The sequence below is a fragment of the Nematolebias whitei genome, chromosome 8, assembly GCF_014905685.2.
Source record: "Nematolebias whitei isolate Nwh7 chromosome 8, NemWhi1, whole genome shotgun sequence".
In the NCBI taxonomy this organism is placed as follows: Eukaryota; Metazoa; Chordata; class Actinopteri; order Cyprinodontiformes; family Rivulidae; genus Nematolebias; species Nematolebias whitei.
The window spans coordinates 32530356-32541902 of NC_056505.1; the positions used below are offsets into that span (position 1 = coordinate 32530356).

Consider the following 11547-nt stretch of genomic DNA (forward strand, 5'->3'; position numbering starts at 1 on the left):
TATACACATTATATAGAATATACCTGTATATAAATAGATAGACTGACAGATTTATATAAAAATATCATATCAATTTTATCATATATAAATGTACTTTGAGAAGGATACCTATGGGACAAATTTGGTTGGCAGGCTTTAGACTGAGGAAGTCCTCTGGATGGGGGACAAAACTTTTCTCACTTAAGGAAACTGGTCCAGATGACATGATTTAACCTTATTTTGTTGTTAGTGCTCTTTATTCTGGAAATCCACGTCACATCTCCATTTCAGGATCTGGTTATTATAGACACAGATTAAATGTTAAATATGAATATTTCTATATTTATCACCACAGCAATACTGTTGCACACGTTAGTAGTTGTAAACACTCAGAATAATACATGTTGGTTTAGTGCTTACCTTTAACCTAAATATTTAAGGAGTAAACATTTTTAATAATCATGTTCAAAGTTGCAAATGTTGACTTTGGTGCCTATTTGTTTTCCAAATATAGTATATTAGTGTGAGTGAATGACAGGGATTAATTTAAAACACTGTGGAACTGTGCTATGTCTATGGTCCCCCACCTCTCACACAGTGACTCCTGAAAGTGGGACAGGCTGATTTATGACACAACACTTCCCTCTACTGGAAACAAAGAACAAGTTGACTTTCATCTAGTTATGTACAATATGCTCAACTATTTGGTCTAAAACTGAGGTTTAAATAAAAATTTCTCCTTTACCTCAAGTAAAAAATAAATAAATTACGGTGTAAAAATAAAATGTCATAAAACACCTCAAAAGTGCACTTCCCAATAAAAAGGGACACGTGCTCACAAGCGGTGCAACCTTCATTGTACAACTTCTCATTTGTGTCGTCTTCCTGTGACATCCCAGCAGCAAATGTAACGTTGCTCACTTTTATTTATTGTTTTAAAATTGCACTTTGGCCACTGCTGGGGCCTGAGGGAGAGGGGACAAAGTTCACAGGAGGCTTGTAAGGAGGAGGGGGTGAAGAGGAGGAAGGTTAAAAAAAAGGAAAATTGACCTTTGAAAGCAAAACAGCAGGTGGACCAGGCAGCTCAAGACACATCGGGAGGAAATTCAAAAGAGAAAAATGAAAGTATTTCTCTTAACTTGAAGAGGGGCCGCTCGTGTAGTAATGAGGCCCGAGGCTGGCTGTGTGGCTGCTGTTTGAGCGTAGCAGAGCGACCCAGAGCGACCCAGAGCCCGGTTTGTTTGAGGAGCAGAGGTGTTCAGAAGAGACAGGACGAATGGACGGAGAGGAGACGGCAGCGAAAACCTGGCCGAGTCGTCTGACTGCCCTTCAGGAGCAGCTCATATGGGCCCTGCTGGAATCTGGACTGTCCCGGGACGTCCTGGTCCAAGCCATGGGGGACCTGGAGCGAAGCAAGACCAGCGCTGGGGCTGAGAGGGGAGAGAAGGGAGACGGAGAGAGCTCCGAGGAGGGAGAGATGGACTTCCCTCCACCTATATTCCGAGAACTGGAAAAGCTTTCTCCGGACGAGGCGTCCAAACTCAGGGCTGAAGTCGACCGGTTACTGCAGTGAGTACATCCCATAGTTCTCTGACATCTCCACGGCAACAGAAAAAACATCTTAAAAGGTCTAAGTGCTGCGCCAAGGCAGCAGTTTTTGTGTCCGCTACATTTTTTTTTTTTTTTTTTTGTAAACTGTGGACATTCCCCTCCTCCTTTGTAGTGTCCTGTGCACCAAAGACAAGTATTGTTCAAGCAGCGAACATCTTCTGCAGCTCCAGCCACTTCTCTTTCAACAAATTCTTCCTTCTTCACACGCTTCTCCCTTTCTCTCTCTACAACCTGACTCCTGGGGCGAATTTAAAGAGGGTTCCTCCTTTGCTAGTTACTAATTACCCACCCCCATCATTATTCCGTTGCCACTTCTTAATAAATAAGCTATATGCATACAGGTAGGTGAAGATTAATGGAGCAGGGCCAGTCATGAGACCATGTTTGCACAAGACTTGGGCAACATCTCTGCACCCAGCTTCAAGTCTTTGGAAAGTTTAGAATAGATGCATTCATTTAACAAGTACTTCATTTGTGAAAATCTACACTTTCTATTAAAAAAAAATGCTCATAAAATGTTCATTACAGTTGATGTTGGTCGGGAAAAGGAGCTGCTTAAATTTAGGAAGTTTCAAATATTGTGCATTTTTATGACTCTGGACAGAAGTGAAGTAAACCTCATAAACGTTTCGTGTTTTTTTTCCCCTCCAGCGATCAGAAAGAGTCGGACTTTGCTCCTGTGTGCTTTCTCTTATCTTGCTCTGTCAATAAGCCCCTCTGCAACTTCCCTCCGAGTGGCCATACTTTGAGCCTGATGTTGTCACAGTCTGTTCAGCGCTGCTGCAGATAAACTGTCAGGAACACAAGAACACAAATATGTGCACGCTTCTCTGTCACGTTTTTAGCTACGTGAGCCAAGCTTAAAGTACAAAATGTGCCGCTGTGAAAAACATCAGCAGATTTTAGAGATGAAAGTATATCTACGTAGCATCACTTAATTCATAAGTATTTAATACTTAATGTACTTAGTTTGTACTCATCTGCTCACACAGACTCATGTTCGTGCTGCTGTTGGGTGTATTGTTTTTGTACTAGTAGTGCTTAGTGCATTCTCAGTTCATATCTTAGATCTTATTACTGTGTTTTTCTTTACAATTTATACTTCTGTTGGATGCAAGTGGGACCCTGTGTACACAATTTTGTTCCACCACATGTACCACATGTGGTGCGAATGACAAATGAGGAAACTTTGACTTAAGCTCCTGCATATAAAGGGTATAATTATAACTAAATATATTTAATATAATAAAAGTACTAGCCTAGTCCTGTTGGTGGATGTTTCATGCACGACATAATTCTAGTAAATAATAAACACAAGTGTGTGAGCAGCTACTGCTGGATTTTATAAAGTTAAATTTACATCTGTATCCACATATGGCTGTGAGATAATTATAGAGAAAAGCAGCAGAAAAAAAAAGTTTAGCCTAAAATGTTTTTCATATATGTAAAGTTTTTGGTGAGACATTTGTACGTCATTTAAAGAGAAAGTTGAGATTTATAAATCTTTTAGCATCTCACCTGCAATCTGACCCAAACATCACTTTCACTTCACAGTTCAGCAGTAAAAAAAAAAAGAGAAAAAGTTTCATTTAAACTGACAGCGTGTTATATTTAACATTACAAATATAAAACAAATAGCAAATAACTAAAGTACTAGAAGTATGAAAGTATTCAAATGCAGCTGCTCCCCCTGCACAAACAGTGATAGTATATAAGATTATTTCCCCTCTGCCGCACAGGGAGGACCCCTGGCATGTAGCAAAAATGGTGAAAAGCTACATGCAGCAGCACAACCTACCTCAGAGAGAGGTGGTGGAGTCCACGGGACTCAACCAGTCCCACCTCTCCCAGCACCTCAACAAAGGCACACCCATGAAGAACCAGAAGAGAGCTTCTCTGTACACCTGGTACGTGAAGAAGCAGTGCGAGATCAGCCAGCGTGAGTACACGAGCCGCGTTTTTCCAAGTACAGTAGTCCCTCGCTACTTCGCGGTTTGTTTATCACGGACTCGCTCTATCGCGGTTTTTCGAAATAAGATTGGACATGACACAATTGGCTGATTGATGGACGAGCCGCACGATCGGCAGGGAATTTTTATTTTAAATAAATTATTTTAAATTATTTAGCACCTTTGAGCAGTCCACACTGCAGGAAAAGCTTCCTGCTGCGGCTGATCAACTTATTTCCGTGAAGAGTGGAGAAGTGGGCGTGGCCAAAAAACGCTTGCAGGTGGCAAAATGCAGAGGAGGCAAGGAGCTGAGATCATGACATTCTGTGCTCTTTTAGAGTTTAGAAACATTGCTTAGACTATTGCAAGAGTTTGGGAAGATTTAAAACGCCATATACATATATATACATATATATATAATACTAAAATAAACCACTACTTACCACTTGTACTAACATATTTTCCACCCTATGAGTCGCAGTTTTTTGCATAATTTATATGCCCTGTGGCTTATAGGCCGAAGCGACATATTTATGGAATTTTTTCCCATATTTATAAACCATTTTTTGACTGATATGACAATTTTCATTCATTCTGACAAAAAAGCAGTACCACTTTCAGCCACTTGATGGCAGCAGAATCGTAATAGCAGTATGGCATGCCGTTGTATCATGCAATAGGTAAACGTGGCTATAATGAAAAAGTTCAAGACAAAAAAACAACTGGACTTTATTTATTATACTTTATTCCAACAATTGTCAGTCAGGTCATCTGGACAGTTTCTTTTTTTTTTTTTTTTTGTGCTGAAATGTTTCACCTTCATCCAGAAGGCTTCATCAGTCAAGGAAACACAACACAAAACTGATTCTTCTCCCAAACAGCTTACTCCAAAGTGGAACAAAACAGTTATGTTGGTGCTAAGATGGTGTCTTTGGCACGCCCCCTCCTCCGATGCCGGCCCTCTTCCTCATCGACACTAATGTTAAAATGGTTAAAAAAAACAAAGCCAATGCTCAATAATCCAGGTATACAATCCAACAATTTTCTGATGACGTCTTCTGGATGGAAGGTGAAACGTTTCAGCACAAAAAAAAGAAACTGTCCAGATGACCTGACTGAAAATTGTTGGATTGTATACCTGGATTATTGAGCATGTACTTTATTGACTTTACTTTATTGTTTTATTCTTTAACTATTTTTTAAATTTTATTTGTCCTGGATGACTTTGAATCTTCAGTAGCTATTAATGACACAATCCGCTTGCCATAATCCCCCCCACCTTCATTCTGCTGACTGTTTGGAACCGTCAAACCAGCAGTACCACCCCGGCAAAATGCAGCTGATTTGACCATTAAAGTGCAGTAAGCAGAACGTTAAACTGAGACACAACTTTGCTATAATTTCGAGCAAACAAATAATTGTTTTTAGGCGTTTATCTTGTTAAATTTGCACAGCGACTCGTTGTGTGCACATGTTTACTTCTGCGTATTTGCTGTTGAAATGCAGCTGATTTGACCATCAAAGTGCATTTATTAAGGAAAATTAAACAGACACCTTTTTGTGCAAACAAATAATTGTTTCTAAGTGTTAATCTTAAAGTCTTGTTAAAGTCCTCCTGTGCACGCTCCCGCCATTTGGCAGCCCATCGATTTTTGGCCCACCGGCCCACATTTCCAGGTTGTCAGCGGTGACGCATAGCAAACGCGACGCGTCAGCAGTGACGCATAATAGATGTGACGCATACCTCGAAGCGACATATTTATGGATTTTTACACTTTATTAGACAAATACAGACTGATACGACTTATAGGGCAGAGTGACATGTATGGCAGAAAATACGGTACTATTCCTACTTGGTGTTTTTTCACTTATCGTGGGGCTTCAGGTTACGGATCACCTGTGATAAACGAGGGACTACTGTATTCATAGTTCTCTCTGCTTTAGGAAACAAGTTGGTTACAGAAACATTTCCTTCCAGAGTTTACCAATGCCAAACACGGCCTTGCATCTGTAGAAGATCAGGGTGAGGAAACCAAGAAAGGACGAAGGAACAGGTTCAAGTGGGGTCCAGCGTCCCTGCAGATCCTCTTCAACGCCTACGAACGACAGAAGAACCCCAGCAAGGAGGAAAGAGAGGGGTTGGTGGAAGAGTGTAACAGGTGGGGCAGGATGTCATTTTGACTGGTTTGTCTTAATCAGACATTGCCTGCGTTTCCTGGAATCTATTTACTAGATTAACCGTAATCTTAATCTAATCTAAAACTAGAGCACAGCATCTGACAGCTTCTTATATTTGTGATAAAAAGTACTTCTGTCATTTCAAACGTTCTTCGGCTGTTGTTAGATTCAAGGCTGCGGAGCTATTTTTTTGTAATTTTGTGAAGTCAGCACGTGTTTCTCTAAAATGTGAAGCCGTGTATCAGTGAGCGCGCTTCCTTTTTCAGGGCGGAGTGTCTCCAGCGGGGGGTGTCTCCCTCCCAGCTTGCTGGTCTGGGCTCCAACCTGGTCACTGAAGTCCGAGTGTACAACTGGTTCGCCAACCGCCGTAAAGAGGAGGCCTTCCGTCACAAGCTGGCCCTCGACACGTCGTTCACCTCCCAATCAGCGTCCTCCTCCAACCCCGCCCTTCCACAGAGTCCTGAGCACGGTAAAACATCCTCATTGATCAAACAAGCTGGAAGGTTGAGGCAGTGAAGCTTTAAAGCTAAAACAGTGTTTCCTGTATCATGAGGCGAGGAAGCGTTCTGGTGATGCAACTTGTTTTAGAAGCACCAAGTCTTTTTTAGACCACCTTGGTTCTGGTACTGACTAGTGTTCTTCTCCAGGAGTGAAATACAACCAGCAAATCACATGTGACACAGTTAGCTCGGTTAGAAGCAGCACCGGTGAGCGAGTGGGGCGCCTTGTAGTGAGTCCTGTCCAACTGGAACCCAGCCACACACTACTGGAGACCCATCACCCAAAGCTGGTGAGTGTGTGCTCCTTCACCGTTCCTTGCTGCATGGATCTGTCATGGTCACGCATCATGCTCTCCTCTGGTTGCAGGTGTCCAGCAATGGTCCCCTGCCCCCAGTAAGCACTCTGACCTCCTTGCACAGTCTGTCTGCCTCCCCTGCATCTTCACAGAGCCTCATCATGGCTTCAGTGCCAAGCGTCATGAGTCTAGGAGAGTCCTCTCTTCTAATTGGTATTACAGACTCCTGGTTTTACTTTGCGGGAACAAAGTTCCTTAGAGTAACGTCTGACGTTTTACAGGACTAGCTTCCACTCAGCCGCAGACCGTCCCCGTTATAAACAACATGGGAGGAGGTTTTACCACTCTCCAGCCGATCTCGTTCCAGCAGCAGCTCCACGCCTCCCACCAGCAGCCATTATCACAGCAGCTCCAGGGTCACATGGCTGCCAGCCCCTTCATGGCAACCATGGCTCAGCTGCCATGTCACAGTAAGAGCCTCCACAACACGAGGGCAACCTCTTCCACGAGTTCACGTCTGAACCAGCCTCCTGTGTTACAGTGTACAAGTCGGACTCGCCCCAGTACCACTCGTCCAGCCTGCTGTCTCAAGCCATGCTCATCACAGACAGCAGCAGTCTGGGGACCCTGACCAGCCTCGCTGCAGTCAGACAGGTACTGGTTCTGGTGGTTCTGCTGGGAGTCTCGAGAAGTCAGTCTTTGAACCCTGTTGTTGAACTTTGTTTTGGGTAGATTCTCACAGCAGATCCCGAGGAAGGGACAGACTCACCTTTACAGGAAGATTCATTACACCTGCAGCCACACACACCTGGGCCAGGTGAGACACAAACTCATCCTCTCACCTGAAATAAACCTGTCATCACTGGATCAGTACTTTACTTGTCCCAGAGTTTTAGCTGAAGCACAAATGCAGTAATGAAGATGAACGTAACCATGACTACCATTTCTTTGTTTTCCCCTCTTCAGGGGTCTCCACAGCGAGTCCTCCTCCTCCATCTCTGTCCTCTGCATCCTCTGTCCTCACTCCAACTATGTGTCCTCTGTGGACTTCCTCTTTGTCTTTTTCCTGTCAAATTATCTTCTAAACCATGAGGCTAGTGTATCAAAAATACAACAGACACTTAACACTTTTCAACAGGTTTAACACAAAAAAACTGTCTATTTGGCATAAAGTTGTAAAAAACAAACTTAACTGTTAAAAACTGTAATAAAAAAGGTTCAACTTTTCAAGATTTATGCTAATTCTGAATTTAATGTTAGAGATGTGTAATGTGTAAGACTGTGTAGAGCCGCTCATATTAGAAAAACTTGATATATTAATATTGTTAACATTGTGATGACAAAATTATTGCGATAAACTCACATTTCCCCTACTTTCTCTTCTGGTATCTCTAATATCTAAACCAGGTGTGTGCATTAAGGCAAAGTCCAGTGGATTGATCAAATATAACAGCAGCAGCACATATACACATGGTGCTTGAAATATAAGGGACAATCGTTTAAGTTTAGGCTTACTGGAAATATTGTGATGGCAATGAATTTATGCAGCTCTAATGCAGAATAATTAAAAAAAGAGAAACATTGATTTTTTTTTTAAGCACCGGCTGTAAAGAACCTTATTTTTGTACAAACTACAGATTTTTCATTTCCCTGTTTACACTGAAATCAACTTTTTAAATTAAAGTTCTATACATCTTCAGAAACTTTCTACAGATTATTAAAACTAATTAAAATTAGGCCTGTCACAATAAAAATAAAATTATGTGTGATTAATAGTCTCAGAAATTATTGTAATAACCGATCATATTGTTTGAAATTTGACGATAATTAGTAATTGTCAAATTTAAGAAGAAATGTTGGTTAATTTTTTTTGTGTACAGTACCTTTTTCGACCACCGGATGGCAGTATAAGACTGAACCGAAGGATGGATAGTGAGGGAGTGAGCAGCAAGTAAATGGGAGGGAAGCCTCTTGATGCGACATGGGCTGTCTCTCTACGGTTCTCAAAATGGCGGCCGCTCGGTGTGGTTTGAGCTCTTTAGCATAGCATTTTCCACACAAACCTTTTAATAAAAAAAAAAACAGTAAACAAGTTCTCAGCTTTGTTTTGCAGAGAAAAACAACTTTTTACACAAAGGCACAAGTTTCAACTGTGAATTTTGGAGCTTCGAATAAACAGGTTTTTTTCACCGAGGTCGGCCGTTAGCTTAGCTTGTAGCTTAGCTCGTAGCTTAGCTGCTTTTAATACAAAAATGTGATTTTGGATTGTTAAAACAGATTTTAAAGAGACGGGGGGTCAGTGAAGAGCACCGGAGTTGAGCCTTTTGTCATCCAGTGTCTTCAGTAGAGAGACACGTGAAGAAACGATAAAAGTCGATAAATGAAAATGAGGTCAATAATTTTCATTTATCGTGCGATTAATTGATTTCTTGCGACAGGCCTAATTAAAATCCTAGCATTCTTTGAAGGAATGCATATCGCCCGCTGCCTTTCATCCCAGAGATTGAGGCTGAGCTCATCTGGAGGAGATCTAGTTAAGGTCAAACCTTTTAAACAACATGCGAGATCTCAGGAAATATTGTGAGATCTTACGCGAGCCTTCAAAGGCTGAAAAACACTCGACTACGAACACACCAAGTTTCAGCTCAACATTTATAACATCAGCCGAGTTACAGACATTTTGGGTTTGCTAAACTTGCTCAGCTGTTGCAGCCATTTTAAATAGAACAGACTCCAAATTAAATCAGCTGTAGATGTACACGCAATGGTTACTTTACAAGTTTAATTAAAATCTGTGTGCTGGTTCATGAGATATTTTGCTAATGCTAGAACCAAAAGCACACACAGACACTAAAAACCTTCATTTGTGAAACTGATACTTAAGGTTAGCCTCTTTTTCTAAATCCTCCACTTATGCAGAACCTAGTAGAGTGCCGCTGCATCAATATTTGTTTTTTTTGACAAACGATCACAAAGCTCCAGCCACAGCTGTTTTTATTCAAATCATTGTAATATTTGTAACTTCATGTCCAAATTTTGACAAAATTCAATGATAAACTTTTGTTTTCGTTCTATTCTCAGTCTCCTCTGAGGGCCTGGAGCTGTATCCTTCTTCTCAGCTGGCAGAGCGCCATCAGACTCACATCCTCTCACCTTCACCGACAGATATCAGCTCCTACATGCCTACACAAATGGTCTCCAGCGCTCAGTGAAGCAGGAAAACTCCCCGGGCAGCGCAGCATCTCCTGCCTGTCAGCTGGACTCTAAGCGTGATGGCGTCTGAGAAGGACAGCTACGTCTGGACAACACCCCCCACCCAAAACAACCTGGAGACGGAGGACCACAACGAGTGTCTGACTCAAATTCTGTACAAGTGCAGCTGTGAAGACGAGCTCCCCACAGAAGCAGCGAGGAATTAACTCAAGATCAACACCTAAACACGCTTTTTTAATTCAAACATTTTGTAAAGCTCAGAAAAGAAGAAGTTTGAAAACTGTATGCCGCATGCATTTGTTTCAAGTTAGCCATCTTCAAACGCTGTCTAAGAAAACGACCGTTTCAAAAACCTGAACAATGTGTGTAAAGTTATTTTTTTTAAACTTACAGACCGAGTTCCTCCTTTATTATTCAAATATCTAGAAACCACCACAAACCATCCACTTCAACAGAGCGTGGAAGGCCGAAACAAGCTGTAAAGGTTATAAAAACTCAGCTTCTTTTCGCTTCTCTTTCTTCTTTCGTTCGACTTGGACACGTGCGTGTTCCAGCTCGGAGCTCCTGCGCTCACCGCTGCTGTGATCAGGAGCAGAACCTGCTGAGTCCACATGTTCACTCTCTTCATCGTTCCGTTTCCTCTTTTTCTTGATAATCTCACCCTCTTTTTCGACTTGGTGGGCCAGCATCGTTTCCGAGCCGGGGGTCTCTGTAGTCGGCGTAGAGGGGAACAGATCCTTCAGAGGCACCGCTGCCTCCTTCAGCCTCATCTCCATCTCACTGTCGCTGTCGCTGAGGCAGAAGGACGGCGGACGTTACATGACTGAGGACAAAAGCTGTGAAACTTCTAAAACCTAAAATACAAGTGAAGAACCTTGAGCTGGGAGCAGGACGACGCCTCGCAGGAGCTGGAGGATGGTCAGCTTTCTGTCCTGGGACGGATGTGGAGAACAGACGAAATCCTAAAATAGAACAACAAAAAAAAGTTTAAAGACATGAAACAAACCGCAAAAATCTGTTAAAAAGGCAAATACTGACCTTCATCCTGATTATCGTGACCACGGTTTGTCTCATCCTGATTATCGTGACCACGGTTTGTCGATTCCAAACCGTGTGAGGTTTCAGACTGCAGCTCTGAAATGCAACTTCCAGATAAAAGATGCAGATTAAAGTCTGGTTTCCTTGAATCCACATTACAAGTCCTGCTGCCTGACAAGTTACCTGTCGAGAAACTGTTCCAGCTTTGTAGCCACGTGTGTTTGAAACCCTGTGGTGACCTGGAGCTGGCTGCCATCATGTTCATGGTCAGCCACAACACTGTGGCAGAACATTGTTGAACTTAGCTAAAAACATTTATGTTCATGAATCAAGTCAATCATTTGTGTTTCTAAAACTCACTGAGCTCATGTAACTGCAGTTAAAATGTACAATACATGTTTTATATCATATAGCAGTGAAATATAACACGTACCGTTTTGACTGTCTCGCACTGTGTCTGCTGTCTTCATCTTAAAAACAAATATATTTGCTAAATGAACGCGCTTGTTCGTGTGCTGGCTGCAGATAACGTACAGCTTTGACTGGAATAAATCAATGGCTGAATTTTACCTTCGTCTTTCAACACAAACATTCACCTTTTCTTTTGTTCACTTGTGTTTCCCAAACTGCCTCCCGACACTTTTTAATGTCTCCGTCGTCGCTGCTGCTCGAAGCTCGCTCCGGGAGTCCAGAGGGCGCCGCCATGTTGAACCACGTGCCGCTTGTTTTCATTTCTTTCTTCTTCTTCTAGTATTGTTTTATGGCGGTTGGCAGACCAACTGT

At 42.1% G+C, this 11547-nt stretch overlaps 2 protein-coding genes across 4 annotated transcripts; one reads left to right on the forward strand and one right to left on the reverse strand.

Moving 5' to 3' along the window:
- The first annotated feature begins 848 nt into the window (after positions 1-848).
- Positions 849-10067, forward strand: hnf1a (HNF1 homeobox a). The gene is made up of 10 exons (XM_037681202.1): positions 849-1548; positions 3330-3529; positions 5518-5698; positions 5984-6186; positions 6365-6507; positions 6585-6726; positions 6795-6983; positions 7055-7167; positions 7246-7330; positions 9595-10067. The coding sequence occupies exons 1-10, from the start codon at positions 1256-1258 to the stop codon at positions 9723-9725; spliced, it is 1680 nt and encodes a 559-aa protein (XP_037537130.1). The 5' UTR covers positions 849-1255; the 3' UTR covers positions 9726-10067.
- A 42-nt stretch (positions 10068-10109) lies between these two features.
- c8h12orf43 (chromosome 8 C12orf43 homolog) lies at positions 10110-11509 on the reverse strand. 3 transcript variants are annotated; one of them, XM_037681221.1, is made up of 7 exons: positions 11361-11509; positions 11198-11234; positions 10948-11043; positions 10765-10871; positions 10601-10688; positions 10388-10518; positions 10110-10302 (listed from the first exon to the last, which is right to left on the reverse strand). In XM_037681221.1, exons 1-7 carry the CDS (start codon positions 11494-11496, stop codon positions 10175-10177), a joined length of 723 nt encoding a protein of 240 aa, XP_037537149.1. In that variant the 5' UTR covers positions 11497-11509; the 3' UTR covers positions 10110-10174. The 3 variants fall into 3 exon arrangements, with proteins under 3 accessions (XP_037537149.1, XP_037537148.1, XP_037537147.1); XM_037681220.1 differs by having other exon boundaries at positions 10110-10518; positions 10601-10690; positions 10797-10871; XM_037681219.1 differs by having other exon boundaries at positions 10110-10518.
- Between the last annotated feature and the right edge of the window lie 38 nt (positions 11510-11547).

Excerpts from the sequence above, each read along its gene's own strand:
- hnf1a (XM_037681202.1), top strand. The coding sequence starts at position 1,256 with ATGGACGGAGAGGAGACGGCAGCGAAAACCTGGCCGAGTCGTCTGACT. Across the intron at positions 6,508-6,584 it reads AGACCCATCACCCAAAGCTG|GTGTCCAGCAATGGTCCCCT; the intron begins GTGAGTGTGTGC and ends CTCTGGTTGCAG. Across the intron at positions 7,331-9,594 it reads GCCACACACACCTGGGCCAG|TCTCCTCTGAGGGCCTGGAG; the intron begins GTGAGACACAAA and ends TTCTATTCTCAG.
- c8h12orf43 (XM_037681219.1), bottom strand. The coding sequence starts at position 11,496 with ATGAAAACAAGCGGCACGTGGTTCAACATGGCGGCGCCCTCTGGACTC. Across the intron at positions 11,235-11,360 it reads ACAAGTGAACAAAAGAAAAG|ATGAAGACAGCAGACACAGT; the intron begins GTGAATGTTTGT and ends TTTGTTTTTAAG. Across the intron at positions 10,689-10,764 it reads TCACGATAATCAGGATGAAG|GATTTCGTCTGTTCTCCACA; the intron begins GTCAGTATTTGC and ends GTTCTATTTTAG.